General features: G+C 43.3%; 1 protein-coding gene and 1 long non-coding RNA gene across 2 annotated transcripts in view; both read right to left on the bottom strand.

Moving 5' to 3' along the window:
• LOC111981481 (rap guanine nucleotide exchange factor-like 1) overlaps window positions 1-9150 on the bottom strand; it is a 40478-nt gene extending 31328 nt beyond the window's left edge. The window contains 1 exon segment of the mRNA XM_070449176.1: window positions 7933-9150. Within this exon segment, the coding sequence (XP_070305277.1) occupies window positions 7933-8314 (382 nt within the window). The 5' untranslated portion in view covers window positions 8315-9150.
• Window positions 9151-24313: 15163 nt separating this feature from the next.
• LOC139029383 (uncharacterized) lies at window positions 24314-27411 on the bottom strand. Its single transcript, XR_011481686.1, has 2 exons — window positions 27298-27411; window positions 24314-25770 (listed from the first exon to the last, which is right to left on the bottom strand). It is a non-coding gene; the product is annotated as an uncharacterized lncRNA (long non-coding RNA).
• Between the last annotated feature and the right edge of the window lie 6 nt (window positions 27412-27417).

Genomic DNA, 27417 nt, shown 5'->3' on the forward strand with positions numbered 1-27417 from the left:
GGACTATCATTTGTTTTTCAACAGGACAATGACCCAACACACCTCCAGGCTGTGTTAGGGCTATTTGACCAAGAAGGAGAGTGATGGAGTGCTGCATCAGATGACCTGACCTCCACAATCACCCAACCTCAACCCAAATTAGATGGTTTGGGATGAGTTGGACCACAGAGTGAAGGAAAAGCAGCCAACAAGTGCTCAGCATATGTGGGAACTCCTTCAAGACTGTTGGAAAAGCATTATTAAAAACAATATGCCCACATGGCGTCTCTCTCTAGTACACGCCCCTGTGACAGAGCTATAAAATAAGTGCACATGTACAAACACACATGGCTGCCACGGGAAACACCCTTAAATCAATAGACTACACCAACAAAAAAAAAGCCTAGATGTTTTTCCTCAGTTTAAGTCTTTGCCCTTCAATGCAGCTGCTGTGACCTTTTGGCTGCTTTTCACACGTTTAAAGACCATGTTGGAACTGAAGGTTGGGATAGATGGGTCTCTGTTTGAGCCTTTCTAACAGCAGAACTCCAGAGATGGCTACTGCAAACATATGCCTTTCACCCTTCCTCCATTTCTCCAACCGCACAATGCTTTTGTTGGAAAGTTTGAACTATTAACATTTTGCTCTACACACTGTGTGGTCAGAGCATACTCTCAGCTACTTGCCCAAGCCTCCCCAGCTTCTCCTTCACCCAAATAGCAGATGTTCTGAAAGAGTTGCAAAACCTGGACCCGTACAAATCAGCTGGGCTAGACAATCTGGACCCTCTCTAAAATTATCCGCCGCCATTGCTGCCACCCCTATTACCAGTCTGTTCAACCTCTCTTTCGTACCGTCCGAGATCCTTAAAGATTGACATGCTGCCGCGGTCATCCCCCTCTTCAAAGGGGGTGACACTCTAGACCCAAACTGTTACAGACCTATATCCATCCTGCCCTGCCTTTCTAAAGTCTTCGAAAGCCAAGTTAACAAACAGATCACTGTCCATTTCGAATCCCACCGTACCTTCTCCGCTGTGCAATCCGGTTTCCGAGCTGGTCACGGGTGCACCTCAGCCACGCTCAAGGTACTAAACGATATAACAGCCATCGATAAAAGACAGTACTGTGCAGCCGTCTTCATCGTGCAGCCGTCTTCAACCTGGCCAAGGCTTTCGACTCCGTCAATCACTGTATTCTTATCGGCAGACTCAACAGCCTTGAATTCTCAAATGACTGCCTCGCCTGGTTCACTAACTACTTCTCAGATAGAGTTCAGTGTGTCAAATTGGAGGGCCTGTTGTCCGGACCTCTGGCAGTCTCTATGGGGGTACCACAGGGTTAATTCTCGGGCCGACTCTTTTCTCTGTATTTATCAACGATGTCGCTCTTGCTGCGGGTGATTTCCTGATCCACCTCTACGCAGACGAAACCATTCTGTATACATCTGGCCCTTCTTTGGACACTGTTAACAAACCTCCAAAAGAGCTTCAATGCCATACAACACTCCTTCCGTGGCCTCTAACTGCTCTTAAACGCTAGTAAAACTAAATGCATGCTTTTCAACCGTTCGCCGCCCACCCGAATAGCATCACTACTCTGGACGGTTCTGACTTTGAATATGTGAACAACTACAAATACCTAGGTGTCTGGCTAGACTGTAAACTCTCCTTACAGACTCATATTAAGCATCTCCAATCCAAAACTAAATCTATTTCGCAACAAAGCCTCCTTCATTCATGCTGCCAAACATACCCTCGTAAAACTGACTATCCTACCGATCCTCGACTTCGGCGATGTCATTTACAAAATAGCCTCCAACACTCTACTTAGCAAACTGGATGCAGTCAATCACAGTGCCATCCGTTTTGTCACCAAAGCCCCATATACCATCCACCACTGCGACCTGTATGCGCTCGTCGGCTGGCCCTCGCTACATATTTGTCGCCAGACCCACTGGCTCCAGGTCATCTGTAAGTCTTTGCTAGGTAAAGCTCTGCCTTACCTCAGCTCACTGGTCACCATAACACCCACCCGTAGCACACACTCCAGCAGGTATATCTCACTGGTCATCCCCAAAGCCAACACCTCCTTTGGCCGCCTTTCCTTCCAGTTCTCTGCTGCCAATGACTGGAACGAATTGGATTTTTTTTGTTGCTGAAGTTGGAGACATATCTCCCGCACTAACTTCAAGCATCAGCTATCTGAGCAGATTACTGATCACTGCAGCTGTAAATAGCCCATCCAATCTACCTATCTCATCCCCATATTGTTTTTATTTACTTTTTTGCACACCAGTATTTATACTTGCACATCATCATCTGCACATCTATCACTCCAGTGTTAATTTGCTAAATTGTAATTACTTCGCTACTATGGCCTATTTATTGCCTTACCTCCTCATGCCATTTGCACACACTGTATATAGACTTTTTCTATTGTGTTATTGACTGTACGTTTGTTTATTCCATGTGTAACTCTGTGTTGTTGTTTGTGTCGCACTGCTTTGCCATATCTTGGCTAGGTCGCAGTTGTAAATGAGAACTTGTTCTCAACTGGCCTACCTGGTTAAATAAAGGTGAAATAAAATAAACAAAAATAAAATAAATAACAATGCACCTGCCATAGTGGCTTCATGCCTTCTCCAAACCCTCTCAATTTATCACCATGTAGCATGTACATCATCCTCTGGCCCTTATGCTGGGGACCATTCTGGAGAGAGTATGCTTCTTGACCCTGGATTGAGTGTGTGTCCCTTAAATGTAACCTGACAGTTCCCATGCTAGTCAATTCTCTCTCTCTAATACAACTGTTCCCAAATCAGATTCCTAAGCCTGCTACGTTGATTGGTCTGCCATCCCCTGCGATTAGGCCTGTCCCCGGGTCAGTATTCAGTGTTACAGGGGGAGGGACAGAGGAAGAAGGGTTGATATTACTGCCGCTGGCTAGCGGCGTTTCCCCCAACGTGCTCGGGGCCATCTGTGCGCGAGCGTGTGTGCCTAATGTTGCACACCGCATGGCAGAGATAAGAACCACCGCTCCGGTCACATCAAAGGATGTCAAGTGGCGAAGCAGTTCACCAGGGTAAGTCATAGTCACTACCCGGCTGGCAAGGCTGCTGCAACCCGACTCCCTCTGGATGGTCAAAACTAGTTAGTACCAAACTGCCAACTGAGAGAAAGAAGCCACTGCACTGATCTACTTGTCATCATGCCACCTGGATAAGCTAGTAGATAAAGAAGTGATGATTAGATGAGAACATCTTTATGATATAGAAGCCAGTTAACAAGAGTATTTTGCTCAGTCTCTCTGTCCCCCTCTTCCTCCCACTGGCTGGCACACTGTCCATATAGTTTATGAAACCTCTATTCAGTCTCTCCCAAGTCTCATGTTCTCAAACACTCATATCCTTCCTTCCTGCATTCCCTCTGTTTCTCTTCCTCCCACTCCTCCTCCTCCTCCTCCTCCTCCTCCTGCTGCTTCCCTGGAAGTGCTGGTTGCCATGTGAACAGGTGCTGTGCTGGAGAGCCTCTTTTCCACGCCGGGCACACAGATAGACATGCTCCAACCCACTCTCAGACACATCCAAGCACACGCTCTTATGCAAGCACATCAACGCACACATCCATCCAAGCGAAAAAGTACAGAAATGCAAACACATGCATCCAAGCGCACAGACATGCACACGCAAAAAAACATACAGAGTTTCAAAACACATATACACACACACACACAGTAAGTAAGGCAAGTCAATCAGCCCTGGAGGGCCCCATCGTGCTCTCCTCTCCCCAGAGTGGTCCAGGTGCGTGGGCTAAAGAGAGGAGAGTGCAGGCATGTAGAGAGGAAGGAGGCAGAGGAGGGTCAGCCGTCCCTCCTCTCCTTATGTAAAAGCATCCAAAAGGAGTGGGCACTAGGCAGCCGCTTCACTTTTAATCCCTCTTTCTTTCCATAAAAGAATCATCAGAATCCCTCCCACACAGCCCAACGCAATCACATTTTCTCTCTGCACTTAGTCCCTTTTCCTCCGCTCCCTTTCGTTCCACAAGACTTCTCAGCTGCGTGGCTCAGAGTCTCAGAACAACTGCCTAAGGAGTGCGTCGCTGGACGTGGAATGCAGAGCAATGAGAGCGTCAAGCAAAGTCAAAGTCTAGTTTAAACATCGCACTTGGCTTTGTGAATAACTGATGTGGAGCTTGATACAAGACGTGTTCCCTCTGCATTGCAAGTGTTTCAAAGCCAACATCAAACCCCCAAGTCCTCGTCATTCTGCAAGACAAACCAGCCATGTACTGTTCTGCACTGTAAGCAGCTGCTGCTGCATCTCCACTGCCCTGACCCCCTCGTCTGTATCGACCATAGCTATTTTAACCCATGATTGTACCCATGGGTGACTGGTATAAATCTCTACTACCTGTTTAGTTCCGTGCTTTTACATGTAATGCTACAGTATACTAAGAATGTGTACTGTCCAAATACACAGGATGTGGAGTGGAAAATTCCCCTCTTTCTTATTACGATGGTAGTCTATCCATCTGTTTTCATTTGGACTATTTATCAGACAACAATAGTGGGAATGGACTGTAGACGTGTGGTTTCCGAAGTTGTAACACGTATCACGAGTCAGACGTGGCTTCATTAACAGATTGTTTCGATCTTGACTTCCACTGTAACTCTGCGAGACTGTACACAGCTACAAATTGCCTAACCCTTGCCTCAACACGCCTGGTGCTAGAACCAATAGCGTGGTTGGACGAGAAACGAAACCACAAGGTAAACACGGTTACATAAGAGCGGTGCCGTTGACCTCGAAAGGACGGGACTTTTCAGGGGCTGTCAAAATGCTTATAATCTGTTCTTTACCTGCGGCACTGTGTCTCTCTCTCACACACACACACGCAAGCAGAGGGCAGTGAGTCAGAGGGTTTATGGTGTTCATCTGGAGCGCCACTCGGTCAACACTGATCTGGGACTGCTGATATGGACAGCCTGGTGCATAGTATCTCTGTGAGAGCACTGTGGTACGCAGTGGTAAAAATGCTATATGGTGTGGAGTACTCAAGTCTGTCAGGTAGAGTGTCATATAGGAGTGTGTGAGACAGGGGGTCATAAGGTTGGGGAGCATGCAGTGTTCGGGTCGTAGTGGACCTTGTTGACATTGTTTCACCATAAACACATTTGCATCCAACAGACACACACACACACACTTCCTAATTAGAAACATTTTGACTATAAGGCAGGATCAAGATCCAACCTAGATCCATAATCCAAAGATTAATTTCTGCTCCACATGAAAGGGTGGGCAGGTCCGCTATTGTTAACTAATCCTGGATTAGCCACGCTTTTTTACATATTCCAGAACATCCCCATCCAAACAGCAGCGAGCTTGGCCCTCCAAGAAACAGGTTAAACGAGATTAAACATATTTAAACCATCTCGGTTGTAGTTCACTAAGTGTTTATAACACTTGAATTAAATCAAAGAGAAAAAATGAGTCAGACAAATAAAAGTCAAACAGAATAGTGACCTTTTGGAATGGACCAGATGAACTCTCATGAACCCTCTTCAGCTGTACGCCAACCAAGTCCGCTGTGTATTTATTTGTCAAACTCAAAGCATACATAGATCAGGTTTAACATCAACTCAGTTATCACTCAAATCTCCCATTTTGATTCATTCGGGAATCAGATATACATTCTGTAATCACATCTGCCGTTTCAAACATGACTATTGGCTGCCCTACAAAGCCAATTCCATCTCTAGCACTGCGATGCTGCTTCTTTCTTCTTATGAATGATGCAGTGGAGATATGTCTTGTTCTGTAAAATGCTGTAGGGGGAAATTGACAGAAAAACAACAGCGGCGCGAGAGAGAGAGGAATTCAAGCATGCTCAGTCAGTTTAACAGGAACATACAGGATGACCCGGGGAGCAGGTCAGCGAGGTCAAGGGGTCATAGGACAGGAGGTACACTGGCTTTGTAATGCATAATGGGGGATGGTTACCCGCMAGCAGAATAGTTCTAAGAGAATTTACTGGAGGTACATTGAACCCTTATGCACTATATGAACCTAGGTGGAGCAGATTCCTCCTGCAACAGAGCAACAGGAACTGATGTGGATTATCACTAAACAGTAGGTCTCAATATGTGTCCTCCACGCAGTAAATTGCAGGTGTTCATTCTGAGACATTTCCTGATCATATGCTATTGATCTGTTCATTGTTGCCTGTAATAATGCCTGACGAGCACATCACAGTCGTACTTCATAAATCTATTGGATTTTCCAGAGAGATCTGGCAATTGTGTTACAGTGTGTGAAACCCACATCATGCACTAACCAACACAACAGATAAATTGAGCAGAATTCAAGGATTGGCTGGGAGGAAAATCGGCATGTTACACAGGAAGCCTTGGCAATCTACCTTGGAAAACTCTGTTAATAAATCCTGTTACTGCATGACTTGTTGAGATAAGCAGTGGGGGGGGGGGGGGGGGGGGGGGGGGGGGGGGGGGGGGGGGGGGGGGGCTCACAATGAGATGCATAGTAAAAATGGACACACTGGAGGCTTCACTCAAAGGTAGATATTGACAGCGGTGGTGTCATCTAATGCAGTGTATCACTCACCAACCATCCCCCACAGGATAGGAATAAATCACATTATAACCACTAACCTACTTCAACAACATCAACAGCTTGGGAATCTTCTCTGGCACCATTCCAATAACCCATCACCAATCCCCATCACATACATATGTTTATGGTTGCTATATTACAGTGTATACAAATCTGTGCTCCGCGTTGCGTAGGTTGCTTTCTAATTGTAATCCGTTACAGTTACCTGTCCAAAATTGTAATCAGTAGCCTTAACTTTTGGATTACCCAAACTCAGTAACGTAATCTGACTCAGTTTAAGATTACTTTTCCTTTAAGAGGCATTACATGCAAACCTCACTGGCTACATTGCGTGAGCGAGCGTTGCAAAATAAAAATGTACACATACATGTTATTTAATCGTTTCACCCATACAGCTCGCGTGCGTGAACGAGCGTCTGCGTAGCCAAGCGCTAAAGTAGAACTTGCTTCTATTTGAGACGCTCCACGCAAGGCCCACTCCAGAATAAAACACATTGTATCGTCCGCTCTTTAGCTGCCAACAGAAACATTGTCTTTTAGGATGAGAATCATGACCTCGTTTTTAGAAATAAATAAATAAGTGCACAAACTCAGCAGCCAATGTGCGAAGACTAGCGCTTTCCTCCATGACTGATTATGAAGCAGACAGATTCCATATGAAAGAAATGCTACTACTGTAATAGGCAAGTGCAAATGAGCTCAATCAAAATGTTTTTGTTGAATAACCTGAACCCTAGAGGCTATACATTAGATTTTGGACGAGTTTCGTTTTTGGTTTAAGTGTCACAAATGTAAAGCGTAAATATGATTCATTTGGCGAGGTCTTCTTTTCTGAGGGATGAGAAACATCTGGACCATCCCTTTTAATAACAGGTTTTTATTTTTCTTAAACGAGGCCAGACGTTCTTATGTAACCGTTGAATCAGATAATATAACAAGGCAATGATGGGACGGAACCACCGCCTAATCCCTAATTCTACAGCCTGGAATAGATCACTGACTGAGTATTTGGGGTTTATGTTATTGTTATGAGAAAAAGGAGAAAATAAGCAAAAGCTTCGTTATTTTCAATAGCCTATGTAGGCCTATAGACTAGGATATAGCCTAATCAAGGACCAAATGGTAGTTTGGGGTTCCTGGATGGGCTACATTCCTTTTTACAAGTGAATTGCTTGGCTAATTTGCAAAAGTGAAACGCAAGAACACCATGACTTGGTGTGAAAGTTGAGGCATTAGTCAAACCACTGAGTGTGATGATTCACAGGCCAATAGGTGGGTGCCCTGTGTTGTATAAATGCTGTTGATTGACAAGGTCAATTTACCTGTGCAGTTGCCATATCGTTTGCCCGCCACACTGTCCAGGAGCGCCAGCGCCAGGTTGTCCGGTGTGTCCGSAGGCAGCGGGGTCCAGCTCGTGTCCAGACTCGCCTCGGAGCTTTGCTCATCGCTAGACAACGACGGGCTCCTAATGTCCGCAGTGGCSGAGGGCCAGCACGGTGCTTCCTCAGTGTCCGGGCTGAACACCTCCCTGGCCGGACCGCTCTCTGGAGAAGTTTCCCTGAAAAACGGAACCACCCGAGACAGGCTGGCTCGCCGCCGAGAAGTGCCAGTGCCAGTCGCCTTCTCCCCAAAGCCACCAGCTCGAGTGAGCGCCGTTGTCTGTTTCTTCAAAAACTTTTCCAGGGGCTTCATTCCCGCCGGCATTTTGATACAATAGCGCAATAAGGCTTTCTTTCGATGGTGATTGATATTAACTGAATACCTCTGCAGKAACTAACGTTGTGACTACATTATACAAGCATCCATGCGTAATTCTATTGACCAGTCTTCGTAGTAAGCTCTTACATGGCGATAATTAACCCATTTGTCAAATCATGATTTTAAAAGAGCAGTGTAAAAATCCGATTTGTGAAGCAGTCTATCGACATTGGCGAAAGCGTGCTCACACACGACTGCACGTTCTGGTTGAGTAGCTTTTATCGCAAAATATCCCAACCTGCTCCACAACAACCGCTCCCTGGCGTCTCCTCCACCTCTGCAGACGTTTCGGGCGCGTCAAGGAACAGTGTTTGTCAGTTTCAAGCAGCGGCCAAAATACACTGGATGACGAACGCAAGGTGCCGAATAAACACACTCTCAGCAGAGTACAATGAGATAAACTGAAACAAAATATAAGGATAACAGCGGGGGTTGGTAAATAGGCGCCCCAGTAGCTTTTTACCACCGACAAATGCGACGCGTCTCTGCCGCATGAGGTATCTCTTGCTGCTGGCGTCAAAGCAATCTACTGCAGTAATATCGCCAGTGGGAATGGCCTCGGCTCCTCCGTATGTGTGGAAGCTTGTTCAGATAAGTAGCAGCCGTTTCCCTCTCCCCTTCTCCGGTTGAATGCTTCTTGAATGCAGTGGTTCGAGCTCTGTGTGGACAAACACACACTCCCTCCCTCTCTCTTTCACTCAAACTCTTCGCGGGTGTGTGTATGTGCTGGATTTGGGACCGCTGCTATATCAACTCGCCCACACCCTCCCTCCCTTCCTTCATCTGCAGTTACCGTCAGTGCTCCTCAGTGCCCGCTGAATGGCAGCTGCTCACCAGGGCCGGCTCTAGGCATAAGCGATATAGGTGGTCGCCTAATGCCACCGGCCGCTAGGGGGCCACGACCAACAAAAACAAACTTAAATTTTTTTTGGGGGGGGGGGGTCTTAACTTACTGTTTAGGGTTAGAATAGTAATATACACAAGGGGCAATTTCGAAATGTAGTTGTGCGTCAGCAGTCTTCCTCTAGTTATGTCAGTCACTGACAATCACTCAATTTGCCCATGTCAGCTAAAAATGTTTTGATTGATAAGTTATTTTACGCAGCTATCTAAACTTGTAGTAATCATGGCCGRATGACCAACCGGGCACTAAGTGTACGTTTCAAGCAGAGAAACAGGTGATACTGTATCAGTTGACAAGTCACTTAGAAACAGTGATCTTGTGCAATGTCGCATGGAGCAGAAATGGCATACAACACCATGCAACGTTTTTACAATAGCTACTTTACAATACCGCTATTTCTGATGATTTGTCCTACGTCCTGTATAAGGACAATGAAACTGTAGGACTGACATATTTCTCAACATGCTCACAACCTGCCATTGGATACAAACATGTTTTATGGTGCATGTCAAGTTAGTCAAATACTGTATGGAAAATTACACCGAATGCACAAATCATTAGGAACACCTGCTCTTTCCATGAAATAGACTAACCAGGTGAATCTGGTTGGAAGCTATGATCCCTCATTGCTGTCACCTGTTAAATACACTATAACTAGTGTAGACAGATGGGAGGAGACAGGTTAAAGAAGGATTTTTTTTTTTATCATTAAGACATGGATTGTGTATGTGTGCCACTCAGAGGGTGAATGGGCAAGACAAAATATTTAAGTGCCTTCGAGTGGATATGGTAGTAGGTGCAAGGCGCACACGTCCGAGTGTGTCAAGAACTGCAATGCTGCTGCGATTTTCACGCTCAACAGTTTCCCGCGTGTATCAAGAATGGTCCACCACCCAAAGGAATTCCAGCCAACTTGACACAACTGTGGAAAGCATTGGAGTCAACTTGGATCAGCGTCCCTGTGGAACACTTTCGACACCTTGTAGAGTCCATGCCCCGACAAATTGAGGCTGTACTGAGGGCAAAAGGGGGTGCAACTCAATATTAGGAAGATGTTCCTAATGTTTTGTATACTCAGTGTATGTTTACCATCTTCTATTTGTTCTATTCAGTGCTTCAAAAATATGCTTTGAAATGTGTACCAAAAAAAATTGGCATTAATACGTGTCACATATCAGTTTGCAAACAAAGTTAAAAACAAACATGGTCTCTTTTTTGCTTTCTCCAAAATTTCTCCAAAATGCAGGTGTGTCAGCCTAGCTCAGTGCTTTCTGTGGTGGTGGGGCAGCAAGCTGAAAATACATTGTGTAGGGGTTGGTAATGTTCTCTAGTTGCGCCGTGATTGGCTCTGTGTTCTGTCACTCATGGGCCGCAAAATCTACAGGGTGTGCTAGAGAATTCAAGCCCCTTGGGTGCTGCCATAGAGTTACATTGGAAGTGCCCATCCAAGAAGGCTCAAGGTCATTGGCCACAGATAAAATGATGTCAAATCACATATCTACTGTAGCTTTGATTGGAATGATCATGTCAACATTATACTTTCAAAATCTCAGCTAGCAGTCATCATGAATCAAGTCAACAATCTACTGGCAAATTCTTTTCAATCCTTGTCATATGAAGAGAAATTACAGATAAAACGTATCGGTGCTCATTGGCCATTGGACATAAACACAAGTTGGAAATCGCAAATATAACAATGAGTGGTTTGGAAGGGATCAATAGCTAACTCCAAGCCTTGCAAAGCAATCACTAGCCTGCTATTCAGTGGAGTGTATGTGTGGTCCAAATCTGGGTTTATGGGTCTCTTTTCTAAATTTTAAAGGATAAATATTCACATGCCATGAGCCAGAAAAGGTTGAATACGTTCAAAACAACTGGAAACTCGGAACTGGGAATTCTCAGACTTCACTGAGTTCAAGACAACTGGGAACTCAAAAAAACGAGCTCTGACTTGGAAAATACATTTTGAACGGTCCTCTAACTCGGAATTCCAACTCTGGAACTCTGGTCTCTTTTTAGAGCTCCGACCTGAAGATCACAGACGTCATGATTCAACCTTGTTTTTTTCCTATTTCCCAGTTGTCTTGAAAGCACCATAAATCCTGAGAATGCCAGACTTTGATGACAAAATTTGCCCACGAAGGACCGCTGCCCACCTTCCTGTCAAAGTGAGCACATCACAACAAGATGAGTCCAAAAATGTATTGTATGCTGCTGCATAAATTATGTAATATGCCAGGGAGATAAATATACTGTAGCTAAGAAAGTGAGACTAAGTGTATGTTGTGTAGTAAGCCGTTAGTAGCCCATGTGCCTCACCCTAATAATTTGGTCCCTTTCCCCCTCATAACTTAGCCTACTGTTTTGATTTGGTGGTGCACATGTAGCCTATAGCCTGTTTTAGAGAAATGTAATCATTGAATATTGTAAGAGCCATCATTGTCTGCTAATATGCCCCCTTTATTTATCCTATGGTTAGAATACTGAAAGAACGGCCCATGTTCTGAATTCTGTCGTTGTACATTTCAAAAGTGCTGAACAAATAGTTACATTGACTACGTCCGTCCTAGCTCGCTCGTTAATGTCTTAATCGAAATTATGGATTACCTCTTATCCGCTCGTCGTTCCCTGATGCCATAGTTTGTACATCTCAATTTTCAGTAGAAACCACATTTGTTTAAGCAAGTCAGCCATATCAGCTATGTTTTTAACAGTTTGTGGGCATCATTTGTCATCGTTATAGTGCAATTAATGTATTGTTTAGTGTTGTGTTGTGGGTTTGCTGGCATGCATCTAAAACATTTCTGGGGATTTTGCCCCATCAAGATTTACTTGCTAAAATCGCCACTGGATGTATTGGTCACTACACTAAATGTTCTGATGGTATTTTACTGACAACTTTGATTWCGCATGAACGATGTGTGAAACCCCAATGAATGCTCAATCAAAGGTTCGGAACATAAGATAGGGTTTAGCGTTTCTTATTAGTTTTGAAAATTCACCACATACTTGTGAAAAAAGCTAAAAAWAAAAWAAAAAATGAAATGAACATGGCAGAATGTGTAGAATTTTATGAAATTAGCTTTAAAACTGAAAAACTTTCTCCACCCATGGCAAAATGTGTAGAATTGCAGTAAATAATTTCTCTCTGCCGTCAAAAGGGGGGCCACTAAAATGTTTTGCCCACGAGGTGAGGGGGGCCTTCAAACCAAATCTTGCCTAGGGTCCCCAAAAGGCTAGAGCCCTGCTGAAAACACACGTGTGTGGCAGGTTAACCCTTTATACACACCGGTCAAGAACAAGACAGTTCTATAAGTCAGTTGTAGAACAAGACAGTTCTATAAGTCAGTTGTAGAACAAGACAGTTCTATAAGTCAGTTGTAGAACAAGACAGTTCTACAAGTTCAGTTTGTAGAACTAAGACAGTTTCTAACAAGTCAGTTGTAGAACAAGACAGTTCTACAAGTCAGTTGTAGAACAAGACAGTTCTATATGTCAGTTGTAGAACAAGACAGTTCTATAAGTCAGTTGTAGAACAAGACAGTTCTATATGTCAGTTGTAGAACAAGACAGTTCTATATGTCAGTTGTAGAACAAGACAGTTCTATATGTCAGTTGTGCTGTCGTCTTGCTCTATCTCCTATTTTGTTGTGGATATGCCTATTTGCTCAAATGGCCCATTGTTAATTGTGGGTGGATGGGTGCTGTCTATATGGGCAGGTGGCAGTCATAACCGGTGACAATAACAGAAGAGCACATGGTTCCAAGGCAGGCACCTAATATAATGCACCGCGGATTATTGGGTTGTTATTTTCCAGCTCAGTGAGGTACGATGGACATGGTAACAAATATGCCGTTATGTTAAAGAATTGAATAAATTCATATTGCAAGGGCTGAGGCGTCAAAGAAAGAGCATAGCCTAACAGACTGTTTGTGAAGAAGTTAGGGGTTGGATGGAAGCCAATTAATCAATTATTAAAATGACCATTCACTTATTAGATTTAGTAGTTCATTAAATAAATAACTCAGGGATTGATTAATTATTAATCTAAGCGCAATTTATTTGACCTTATTTCAGAGAAAGCCTTTCTTGGTTAAGTTTCATTCAAATTTAATTTGCTCTGTGTAAACCGACTACGGCCATTTGAATAGTAGTAGTGAAAGCACTATATTGATTCTACTAGAACATAGGACTGCTAAAAGATTGGAAAATAAAGGTCAGTGGTAGTAGGCCTGTGTAGTAGTGTCATTGATTACTACTGGTGTTGCGTGTGACTTCATTACTCCAGTACTTGTGGCTTGTGATTGAAAATCATTCAGAATGTATTTTTGGAATCCCCAATTGAGTGATATTGATTGTGGTAGCCTATTCGGTGTAACAAATTAAGTTATTAAATCATGTTTGTATAAGAAAATGAGTGGAGCTATGAAGAGAGAACAACAGAGCGTGAGGCTTAAACAGCAACCAGCAGCCGAGGCACTCATGATGAAATGGAACCTTATCAGGTGTCGCTTATGGTTTCATCACTATCCCGTTGATCAACTGGACTGCATGAGGAAACTGTATACTCACTCTGACCTGCCGCATACTCAATACTTTGTTTCAGAGTAAATGCGGGATCCGATTCCAGCCACCCGCGGCTGACTGATCCGGCTCCATGCCTATGCAAGAGGTCTTTCCAAACAGCGAGCACACAGGTGCCATACAACACATGTCAGAGTAAGAGAGCTCATGGCTGGGGATATTGAAAAGCATGGCTTCTCTTCTCAATAACATGTACTAGGGGCATCGTTTCTCTCGCAACCTACTGCATACTAGCTCATTCAGGCTGTTGCCTGGACAATGAGGCAATGTAGAAATATCTTAATAGCTGCCAGTTAATTTCTTCGCAGTGAACGGCAAGCAGTGTGTCCCGCTTTAAAATGTCAAACAAGACAGTGCCTGACAGTAGTAGTGAAGCCTACCTCGCACACAACCAACCACAATGTAGTTGAGTTTTTAGCTGTGGGATCGTGCATGGATTTGCAAGCCCCCTGAGACAATAGTTCTGATTGTCTGGTCTCCTTGAGGAATGACCTCATCCTTGTCTCTGGTTCCTTCAGCTCAACCCCACTAGCTGTCTCTATTGACACAAGGCACTAGCTCCCTAGCTCCTGTCTGTGAGTGACAGGAGCGCTTACACACAGAGACCACAGCCTTCCGTCACCGCTGGCAATATGCCAAGCTCAGCGACGTCTGTCCCGGAGCTGTAGGGATGTCGATGGGGGAAGGGATGGGTAACATGTGTACTGAGTGACTTGTCTCAGGGAAACCCCTCTGCCCCACATCACTGACACAGGAGTGGAGTCCCCCACTCACTCACACTCTCTCTCTCTCTCTCTCTCTCTCTTCTCTCTCTCTCAACTGGGCACATACTGGTTGAATCAACAGTTTCCAAGTAATTTCAATGAAATTACATTAAACCACCGTGGAATAGACATTGAATTGACTGACCTTGGAGTTTAGCAGTCTATCGTGAAATTCCAGTCTTTTCTTTAAAAGAGAAGGACGGGCTCGTCCTCTTTAAGACTTTGTTCCTCTAAGTTTATTTTGGGCTTTTCCTAATAACATATACATTTTCTTACTGCTCTATTTCCAGAAATGCCCTGAATTAAAAATTATTCACACCAAACAATAACTCCTGTCGGTAACTATGGAGACTAGGTTTGACCACAAAACTATGATGCAGAGCTATGTTGCGTTAGTAGTGATTGCAAGCATTGCCCTTGGTCACAAGGTCATGTTACTTAATGAGGATACGGTATACTGTACTGTACTGTACTTCCACCACATGGGGCTGCTGAGAGGAGGACGTCTCATAATAATGGCCGGAACAGAGCGAATGGAATAGTATCAAACACCTGGAAACCATTTGTTTGATGTATTTGATACCATTCCGCCTGTTCCGCTCCAGCCATTACCACGAGCCTATCCTCCCCAATTAAGGTGCCACCAACCTCCTGTGACTTCCACATCCATTCAGCCCTGGCTTTCTGTTTCTTCTCTCCATCCTCCTTCTCCACAGGAGGTGGAGGGGGTATGATATTTGTGCATCTGTAACTTTCTCACTATTCACGAGTCATTCAGAAATATACGTAATCATGGTAGCATTCACATTAATGTAGAAGTGTTTAGAAACATWTTCTATTCGTATGTACCATAAAAGTGACTCCAAAATGACAATACATTATTTCCCATTAATTTCTATTGGGCACAAAGTAATCTGAAACACAGCCWAAATAAACAGCAAATGCATCCAACAAGTTTGTAGAGTCACAAGCTTGATGTACTCAGTGCGTGCTATGAATACGGGACCAAATACTTAACTTTGTACTACTTTAATACACATATTAGTGCATTTTTCACAATACTTTTGATTATATATAGAGCGTGTAGGTRGGACGTTTCATAATAGTCTGTTGTATTGAAGTCGTATTGAATAGTTATATTGATGCATTACTAATGCACTGGTCCAGTCTGAATACATGGACGTTTCTAATTCACACAAACATTTAATATTATTCACAAGATGCAAAGAGAGAGTGAATCATCGCTGACCAAAAGCCTCACAACAACCGCTGTGAATGGTGTGCTGATCTTGAATAACCAGATAGCCTGAAAATGTCACATCATCTTATCCTACGCTGCCTGTAGTGCTGTTTCCCCTTTGCTGCCTTACATTTGTCTCGCTATGACAGGTAACCTCCCACTGGGCAATTTCAATGAAATAACGTGGAACCAACGTGGAATAGATGTTGAATTGACRTCTSTGYCYAGTGKGCTAATTCCTAAYTTGACCCTCCAGAAAYTTTGCTGCTGTCAAAAATCCACCGATTTAGCTAGCAGGTGCAGCTCAAGTTGTTATCTGATACCTCAGGAGTGCTTGAAAGAGGTATGGCTGCAATGGATWGCTCAGGAAAGGTATAAGGTAGCTTCAAGTTACACCAATACTGTCAACTGTAAAATATTGTCACATACCTAAAATKATTCTCTTCACCTTGACTGACCTTGGGAGTTTCGCATTCTATCGGGAAATTCCAGCCTGTATTTGAAAGAGAAGGATTGGCCGCGTCCTCTTTAAGGCTTTGTTTCTCTAAGTTTTTTTTAGGCTTTTCTTATTAACACATACGTTTTCTTTCTGCTCTATTTCTGGAAATACCCTGAATTAAAAATAATTCCCACCAAACGATAACTCCCCTCGGTAACTATGGAAACAAGGTTTGACCACAAAACTATGACTCAGAGCTATGTTGCGTCGTGGTGATTGCAAGCATTGCCCTCAGTCACAAGGTATGCCATGCTACTAAATGAGGATACGGTTATCATGTTACTGTACGTCCACATCCCCTCAGCCCTGTCTTTCTGTTTCTTCTCTCCATCCTCCTTCTCCACTTCTGCTTTCTCTGTAACTGCCTGGTCTGTGAGACCACTGGGTATTTCCACGAAGGAGTCCCCCTGCACTCCCAAAAGTAGCACTTGTGCTTTACACTTTATTACCGTACTATGGAGGAAACCAGTTTCTCCACTCTGGCTTATGAAATCAAACGGCTTTAAGGGAAGCACAGAGGTGCTAAAATGTGAATGAACAGGCTGGGAGGGAGAGGAGCGGAAAGGGGCTGGGTCAACCATGAGGTTACTTGTCATAACCGTCATTTACACTTACCACACACTCGTGGAAAATGTCACATGGAGGATCTAGTAKGATCACCAGATTAGCTGTTATGGGAGCACTGCCCTTCCGATGGTGAATGGTTTTATATGGAGCTGAGGTCAGCAAGGTCACGGGGTCACATATAGACTTTTATTGACACACAGTTGCCAGAGCTATAGGTTTTGAGTTCCACCTAATGTCCTTTACTGTGGATGGTCTGTTTGRTGTGGTCAAAAAAACATTTAAAAGCAAACTGAGCAAAATATCACTTGTGTTCAACTGGATCAGTATTTATATCATTCTGTTTTGTTATGAATGACTGGAATCACCTTAGAATCCATAATTGCTTTGTTGTCTCAACCAATGTGGTTATAGTGGCACACTTGCTTTGTACCTCAGGACATGAAAAGATATTGAATTGATATTCACTGTGGCTGAACAACAGCGGGACAGACGTTGCCGTGGCGATTGCGTAACCCTATCAGTCAGGGACTGCATTGAATGTGATTCTCAGCGGTGCTGTGCCTCTCCTCTACAATGTGTCATCCACCAAGATGACAAATGACCTAGCGTGCCTAACGCACTCGCTCCACTCCACTCTCTGCTCTACTGATGGGCGGACATAGTTGGAGGGAGGGAGGCGCACATCTGCGATGACTCATCTGAACAACCCCCGCCCTCTTTTCCACCCCCCCCCCCCGTCCGTCCGTCCGTCCGTCCGTCATCCCTCTATCCCCCATACCACTGGCACAATGCTGTCCTTATGCCATGTGCGAACCCCTTTCTCCACACACGCGCACACACACACACACACACACACACACACCCCTCAGGGCGCCAGGGGCTACACACACAAACAAAGCCAGGAGAGAGCCACGCCCCGCTGAGAGATAAATGAGGCCGGTCACCTGAGTGTGTCTGAGGATGGAGATCAGCTGGCTCTCCTCTGGGTATCTGGGAGGAGGGAGGCTGCTCAGCCCTCTGGGGCCGTTCCACAAAATATGATCCTTAACTCCTCAAACAGGCAGACTCCCCCCTTCAAGCACTCTGATATATGGAGCTTTCACTTCTCATTCTCAACACCCACCGCACCCCTTCATCCATCCCTTCACATCCACCCACACATGCACTCCAGAAGTCTATCTGATGCTGCATATTTAGTTGAGAGCTGCTAAATGTTCTGTCTCGGTCGCAAGAACAGACAGAATGTTCGTTATGGCTCTGGTGTTTTGAATTGCATCTCCTGATTTCAGCCCGGCTAAGATGAGTCAGTTCAGACAGTTCCAATTCAGAGTCCTTCAACAGTGAATAAACTCACACATACTGCTCGAGTAGCCTAACGAGTTGTTACTAATCTCTTATTATTATTCTCATCTTTCTTTACCGGTGCTATATAGAATCTAAAAGGGTTCTTTGGCTGTCCCTATAGTAGTACCCTTTGAATAACCATTTTTGGTTCCAGGTAGAACTGTTTTGGTGCCAGGTTGAACTCTTTTGGGTTCCATGTAGAACCCTTTAGAAAGAGGGTTCTACATGGAACCAAAAAGAGTTCAACCTGGCACCAAAACAGTTCTACCTGGAACCAAAAATGGTTCTCCTATGGGGATAGCTGAAGAACCCTTTTGGAACCCTTTTTTCTAAGTGTAGGATCTTAATTTGAGCCAGTTTTCTACAACAGGAAATGTAAATTATGTGAATTATAATTCATGGCAAATTTTTGTAAGTGTTGATAAATTTCTCAACCTTTGCAAATCAAGTCTGACATTTTAAAGTGGAAATTGCAAACKTTTGAAGCGAAGCCTTTTTAATCCTTGAATACACTTCAAGTCTGCATTTCCTTCKATGAAGGAAAATTCTCAGCAGCAAAAGAGTGATCAAATTAATATCCTACATCTGTATACTCACACACCATAGGGTTACTGCTACTTAAAAAATATATATATATTGTGTACACTGTATATAGACATTTTCTATTGTGTTATTGACTGTACGCTTGTTTATTCCATGTGTAACTCTGTGTTGTTGTTTGTGTCACACTGCTTTGCTTTATCTTGGCCAGGTCGCAGTTGTAAATGAGAACTTGTTCTCAACTGGCCTACCTGGTTAAATAAAGGTGAAATACATTTTAAAAATTATAAAACTGGCAGTCAGCGAGTCATCTTGAGGCCTATTCAGTGTCACAACACTAGACTTCAGATCATTCCTACATTGGCTCAAACGGGACTTAGATGTTCAAGAGGGGTCATCAAATGATCTACCTACCTAAACACAGCCCTAAGGCTGTTTTTAAAAATATATTTCTGTGTTGGGAAAGGGGTGAACAAAGAAGATAGAAAGAGAGGAGAGGAGCAACCTCACACTTTACACTCCCTTGCGCACTAGTGTGACAGCCTGAGTCATTTTCTATGCGTCTATATAAAAGTGAGGAAGAAGAGCAGCATCTGGGCATGTGATGTGCTGCCCTGACAATCACTCATTAGCCGGAGCCTTACAGACACATCATTTGTCTATGGATGAGCAATACAGAGCAGCAGAGGCTGCCGTGAATCATGCCTGACTTTATTGACGTGTCACACAGACACACACACAGACACACACACACACAGACACACACAGACAGACAGACAGACAGACAGACAGACAGAGACAGACAGACAGAGACAGACAGACAGAGACACACACACACACACACACATGGATGGGGTGTTAGGGGAATGCATCATGGTGACATCACCACCCTTGGTGGCAGGGTGCTTTGTTTGGCCTGTAACTGCTACAATGGGGCGGGAGGACGGGCCCCGCCTCCGCGACGCACACCGCGATGCCGAACAACAACAAGGACGGGGGACCCTGCGTTAAATATACAGGACTGTCAAAGATGGGCCACTAATAATACATGTATGCACTACTGCATGTTAGTGGAGTTGGCAGGTATCGAGCGGGACACAGAATAAACTCTGGTGGTGCATATGAAGGCCAAAGGGGCCGACAACAATACAACCAAAACAGAGCCATTCACTTCAACTCTGCCCACACAAGTAGAGAGGGCCGGACACAAAAGAGGGAGGGGAATCCATATGCAACACATTCATCAGGCACCGGAGAGGAATAACGGGGCCTGGGGTAGATAGTGAGGGAATAAGGGAAAGTATGGGGTGAGGGGGAAGTGGTTTGTGGGTTAGGGGAAAGAGAGTGGTGAGGGGAATGGGGAAGAGGGGGGGTGAAAAATTGGATTTAGGAAGAAAACAAGATTGACAGTTAGGGAGAGAATAGGATTACAGCATGATACCATAGTAACAACCAGCAGAAGAAGAAGGTCTGCATGAAAGTGGGAAAGAGAGAGAAAAAAATGTGGAAATGGGTTTGTGAGAAAATGTTGGCCAGCTTCGTTGATTGTGTGGGAGGTGTCGTGAAGCCATTTCGTAAAGCTAATTAAAATGCACAAAACATCAATGGCAAGAATAATTCATTTTTTTCCAACTGAGCACGATTACATAAGAAACATGGCTGAGATCCCTCCCGGGCCAGAACACAAGCAGCAGTTTAGAACTGTCAATCCAATACCTCACATGGCAGCTGCCTCCATGAACAACATGCAATGAAATGAGTCGCTCGTCAACTGCATTAAAAAGCATGAGACAGAGCATGCTATTGGACAGCATAGGTGTGGAACGAGACAGCATTGTAATGTAAATGCTGAGCGCCTTCATTCCAAATGTACTGAATACATTAGGCCACATAACATATTAAAGCAGGGGATGAGTAGTACAAACTATAGGCTTACATCCTTAATGAATGAATACCCGAAACGGAGTCCAGTATCTGCAATACAAGTTTCTGTGTGACTCATAATATGGCTGGGTGTTACAGAAAGATTCACTTTGATTCTACCAGTGGCTGAGTTCTCTATTTCTGACTGTACGCACATAAATATTCACAAGGAGGGCGATTGGTGGTCCGTGTTGGGGAAGCAACTCTGAAAACACAGTTTAACAAGCTACTAATTACTTCACACTGGAAGAAGTTACACTAAAACTTCCCTTAAGAAAAATATGCTTTTAGTATTTAGTATTTATCAGAAGCCTATTAAAAACAAAAACTGTTTCAAGTAAAAATTTGTCAGGTCTGATGTCGAAAATGAATGGAAATTCTTGCCTACTTCACACATATTTTATTATATTTTTGCAAAATAAGTAGTGTGTAGTTCCAGTAGCTAGCTATACTGGTACATGGCAAAAAAAGTAATTAACTTCTGAAAACACTAACAAGATTAGAATTTAGTTCAACTACCACCAAGCTACTGCAAAATGTAGTTAAATTACTAGTTGAACTACATGTAGTTTACCACTCTCCAACACTGATGATGGTGAAAATGCAGTGTGGAGAGTAATGAGAGTCTGAAACGATGAGATGTCTGAAACAATAAACATTCAATACCTTTCTCTTCTCTCTAATTTACCTCCTATATATTTGTGCCAAAAGGGATGAGTGTATCGAAAGCAAAGTTCACTAAACAAAAGAAGCAAACCACTTTTTTGAGGAAAAACACATCCTATTAGCTTTGCTTGTCCTCCAACACCTGAATTCTGATGGAACGTGGCCCAAATAGACCTATTAGTTATGGTAAACTACCAATAAAAATGATTTTGGTCATAATTTCTCCACAATCCGAACTAACCTTCAAAGAAAGAATGGTTGAATTTTTAACTGTGGGCTTAACGCTGAAACTCTCAGCTAAAATATACGTATTATGCCATGGATCAAGATCAAAGTAAACCTCCACAGCGGTCTAGGGAGTTTGAATTAGTTAAGCTTTTAGTCCCCTGGCTGTGCAATATTCAGAGTTTTTACCTCATTCAAACACAATTATTGATGTATAAACTTGAGTACCCCTAGGCTTCCCTCAGCTCCTCTCTCCCGCACTCCTCTTACACCAGATCAGTATGCCGCCCAACTCTCTCAGCTCTCATTTGAAATCTTTCATAGGGTCTGGTTCCTCTCAATGTTTCTTCCACAAGTGTTTCATTTCAATGCCAAATGTCACCTTCAGTATGTTTACGTCTGTTTTTTTGTAATATATGGCTGTCTGTGAGAAATGACCATGGAAAGTACTACAAATACATTTAAATGGATACATTCTCATCAGTGCTTGTATGAGAGTTATACCGCATTGGTAAGAGAGTAGATGATAATGCCACTGTGGCTATCTGTGGCTAGTACACATCGGCTTTCCAATGTGTACTCCGCACGCCTACATTCCCCAGATGTCATGACAGAAACGTTGCAATTTGCTACGACATGGCAAAAAGTGAGAATCTCTATTGGAAATGTCTGCAAAAGATTGGCATAGAGACAGACAGGGGGGCCCTGGTAAAGAGATGGCAGGCAAGTGCATTTCCTTTGTAGCCTGTCCTATACAACGTAGCTAACCTAACAAGGGCTATAGTTAACTATACAAACACAGCATGCCTTGTCCTCTTATTCAGATGTGAATCAATTGTGTTCACCTCGTCTTTGAAACACAAACCATATTTTCCACTCRAAGAATCAAAATCGACCACTGTTAATGTCTCTTGCCCTCAAGCTGTCACTCATCTCTGTAGCTCTACAGCAAGAAGTCTTTCAGTCTCAGTACTGGCCCCAGCAATTATAAAATGGGCCATTTTTACCATCCATTAATGGCCCCATTATAATTCAACAGTGAAATGCAACTAATAAAATGTTAATGTGATGGCTGGACTAAAGTCATTTTAACTAGTCAACTGAAAAGGAAAAATTGTGTCATTGAGTATTAGTATGAGTTCGGGTAGTCCCGTGTGGCTCAGTTGGTAGAGCAGGATGCTTGCAACGCCAAGGTTGTGGGTTTGATCCCCATGGGGGACCAGTATGAAAACTAGGCACTCAATACGGTAAGTTGCTCTGGATCAGTGTCTGCTAAAATTTGTGGATGATTCAGATGTTTAATCATCAAAATGTATTTATAAAAAGCACTGCTGATATCGCAAAGTGCTATACAGAAACTCAGCCTAAAACCCCAAACAGCAAGCAATGTCTCACATAATAGTCCTATGTGAGAGATGCAGTTAGTTTGAAGGCTTGGCACAATGTTGCCATCCAGTGGTAGCCGTTCAATCAACCACATGACAATCATCTTTTTCCTAGATTCTGTTTAATGTTCCTCGGTCTAAACAAAATTTGCTCCACAATCAGGAAAACTTGTATATATTCAAACATATATGAAACAAACAAGCCCTCACAGTGTTGGCAGGTCTAGTCAAATTAAACATGTCAAACCAATTTATCCTTAAGGCAGAAAAAATAAAACATTTAAAACATTCTTACCAGCCATTTCTAAACAAAAAAAAAAACTTTGAATACAACTCAATTCAGATTATACTGATTCAGAAGGTTTAAAAAAAATAAAAAAGAGAAAAAAGCCAATTTAAAGATGCATCAATAACTTGTCCTTTTTGGGCAGACTCACTATAACAGTGTGCAGCCACCAGCAACAACTGATTTACTTTCACAATCATATCTATATATGTATGTATAACATGCATGTTAGGTTTATTTGGCAGCTTTTAGACAGGCAGCCCATTCTAACACCCACCCCTACACTAATTGGTCTTTTGACCAATCAGACCTGAAAAATATCTGATTGTGGAAAACATTCAGAATTTGGCTGCCTGGTGAAATGCAGCCTAAGTTAACAGAATTGTCTTTAGGGAAAATCATTTGGGATCAGCAGTACGTTCTGCAAACAGACAAATCAGATCCATTTTAGTGGTAGAGTGGCCTCACCAGTCTCTCCACTTTCACAAAAAGGATTCTGAGGGGGAAATAAAGGAAATGGCAAACTTCCAAACAACCATTTCATAAGCCAGAGTTATCCTAGTTTATTTTAATTTTATCCATTCATAACCATGTATACGACTTTTGTTCATAGTGACAGTACTAATTTGATAAGGTGGTAGTATTTCTGCTTATTTAAACCACAGGCTTTAATATACATTTATCTATATACACTTACATTAGAAAGCAGTAGCACTGTCAAGTACATCAGTTTCAGGCAAGGTTAAATGGTTCTCTGGTAATACAGTATTATGTTAAAAAAAAAATCAAGAAAAAAAAACTGGGCAATGTGGAAGGTATCAAGAGAACTCGAAAATAAGTTGAAATTGTAGGGTACTAGCTATAGGTAAGCACCATCTGTATATAGGTTTTATTCTTTATCTAAAAAGTGTGCGTTTACAAGACTCGAAAACATAAAATAAAAACTAAGACCTACGATGCTGTTGTGAGATGAAATGGGACACTACGTATTTATTTGGACAGTGAAGGATTTCCCCCCCCCCCCATTCGGCTCTATACTACAGCATTTTTATTTGAGATTTAAATGTTTTATACGATGACTAAAGAATGTTACCATTAACTGGAAAGTATTTCCGTACAAATATGTTATGTTTAGAAATTAAAGCACTTTACGCATCTAGTACCCCCATTTGAAGATGTCATAAGTATTTGGACAAATTCACTTTGTGTATTAAAAGTAGTCAAGTGTAGTACTTGGTCCCATATTCATAGCACGCAATGACATCAAGCTTGTTAAGCTACAAACTTGGATGCATTCACAGTTTGTTTTGGTTGCGTTTCAGATTATGTTGTGCCCAATAGAAATGAATGGTAAATAATTTGTCACTTTGGGAGTCACTTATTGTAAATAAAAGTAGAATGTTTTGGAACATTAATAAGGATGTCTCCATGATTACGGATAATCACAAATAAATCTTAAATAATTATGACTAAGAAATTTAAGAGGCATGCATATCATAACCACCCAAAAAATGCTAAACCTCTTATCGGCAATGGTGAGAGGTTAGCAAGATCTTTGTTGCTCAAACTCACTCATTATTCAAGATTCATTCATGAGTATCTGTAATCATGGTAGTATCCACATTCATGTAGAAATGTTCAGAAACCTGACTACTTTACCACACAAGTGAATTTGGCCAAATATTTATGACATCTTCAAAATGTTTGGCTTTCATTTCTAAAAAGGAAAAAAATATATTTGTGAAAAGAACCCCCCCCCCAAAAAAAGACATTCTGTACTGTCGCCTCCTATGAAACATTTGATCTCAAATCCAAAATGCTGGAGTAGAGACATTCAAAGTTTTGCTCCACTGTCCAAATAAATACGTAGGGGAGTGTAAATGTTAGCTAGAAAATTAGCAGGATTGTCTGGTGGGTGGGACAAACAGCTCTAGCTAGCCCATATAAATGACCAACTATCCCAGTTAGATTCTCTCCATAATACTCACGACACATTTAAGCCAGTCCTAAACATTTGTTCGAGCTTAAAAAACACGTTTTTTTTTGTTGCATGAATATACCTACAGTTGAACGACAGATTGTTAGAAGGAACAAATGTCTACGAATGTCATCGTTGGTGTCGGGTGTCACGTAATGTTTACAGAGGAGTTGTTATTCAGGGCGTTCTTTAACGGTTTTATATGGTTACGTTTTATAGGGTTTTAAAGAACGCACTCCTCAGAGGCAAAACACTGGTAGTTGAACCAAAACAACAACCCTTCAGTATTGTGGACGACCAACCAACGTGGCACCTGAACACAAGGCGGATAACATCCCAGATAACATTGTATTTAAATCATAATCCGCTCCACACGTGGTGCTGGTCCTCGATTGCAGACCCCAGTCTCCCTGTCCGTCGCCCTCTTCCAACTGGCGTAGCCGTTCGGAACGCCGTGCTAGGATCTGACCTCCTGACTGGGCTTCTCACTCCGGTCCTGGAGAAAAGGGAAAAATAGCAGAAACGGGACCAAATCAGCACAACTATTCTGTCGCGCGAGCTTTGGATTAGGCTGGAAGGAGGAGGCAAGAATGCATGGTTCAGCAATACAATTGAGCTCACTTCAGGAAACAGCAGAGGGAGCACCCCCGATCCACATCGATGGGACCGCAGAGGAGAAGGTGGAAAGCGTCAAGTTCATCAGGAGGCTAAATAAATTTGGCTTAACACCTAAAACTTTTACAGATGCACAATTGAGAGCATCTGTCGGGCTGTATCGCCGCCTGGTACGGCAACTGCACTGCCCATTACCGCAAAGCTCTCCAGAGGGTGGTGCAGTCTTCCCAACGCATTACCCGGTGCGGTCTTCCCAACGCATTACCCGGGGCAAACTTCCCACCCTCCTAGACATCTACAGCACCCGATGCCACAGGAAGACCAAAAAGATCATCAAGGACATCAACCACCCGAGCCACTGCCTGTTCACCCCGCTATCATCCAGAAGGCGAGGTCAGTACAGGTGCATCAAAGCTGGGACCGAGAGACTGATGGCCTTGAGATAGAAGCTGTTTTTCAGACTGCTAAACAGCCATCACTAGCCCATCAGAGGCAGCTGCCTATAGACAGATTAGGAATCACTGGCCACTTTAATAATGTTTCCATACCTAGCATTACTCATCACCCATCTGATACGTATATAATGTATTCTACACCACTATCTTAGTCCAACGCCGCTCTGACATATGTATCCATTCCTTACTTAGATGTACGTGTATATGTTGTGAAACTTAATTACTTGTTAAATGTCCTTGCACTGTCAGAGCTAGAGGCACAAGCCTTTCGCTACACCTGTTGTAACATCTGCTAAACACGTATGTGACCAATACATTTGAGTTGAAAAGTCTTGAGGCTGTCATGCAGCTAGGTGGTCGGCATTAATTTGTTTGAAGGTTACCTCTGCAACAAAGCATTTCTCTGCTGGGATTTTGAATTGCGTCTTTATAGAGTGTGTGTGTGTGTGTGTGTGTGTGTGTCCACTCACATCTCAAAAAGAGACATCAGTTTGAAGACAGTATTATTGCCTGGGGGCTTTTAGGAGGAGCTCTAGGGGATAAGAGGAGCTCGTCTGTCAGAACGACCTGGAGAGCAGAGATCTAAACACACATTCAGCTGCTTTACTCCGACTCAGAGCCACTGGCCTTCCTTCACGTGTGTCCAAGGCAAAAACACCATTTGATTTAGACACGTTGCCTACTTTTGAATAGGAGCTCAAAAAACAAAATGAGGAAAGCAAGCACCTTTATGGCAATGGTATGACTTGACCTACAGCAACACTCTCTGGGATAGGCCTATTCTGTACTCCTCCCCCACCCAACTCTCCAAAACAGATTTTCAACATTATCAAAATGTTTTAAAAACATAACCTTCCCTTTCGTCCTACTCTCACACCGACTCAGTCAGGACTGAGGCAGGTCGATGTCTTGGCGTTTTGATTGGGTGAGTGGGTGAGAGAGGGAAGACTTGCCGGTTGTTGGGTCGCTGGGGTTTGGGGCTCACTCCGGGCCGTACCCTACCTCTGGTGGGGGAGGTTTGACGGTGACGGGCTGGGAGGAGCGCCGGGGAGGCGAGGGTTTGGGCTGGGCTT

The sequence above is a fragment of the Salvelinus sp. IW2-2015 genome, linkage group LG20 (genome assembly GCF_002910315.2).
Source record: "Salvelinus sp. IW2-2015 linkage group LG20, ASM291031v2, whole genome shotgun sequence".
Taxonomy (NCBI): domain Eukaryota; kingdom Metazoa; phylum Chordata; class Actinopteri; order Salmoniformes; family Salmonidae; genus Salvelinus; species Salvelinus sp. IW2-2015.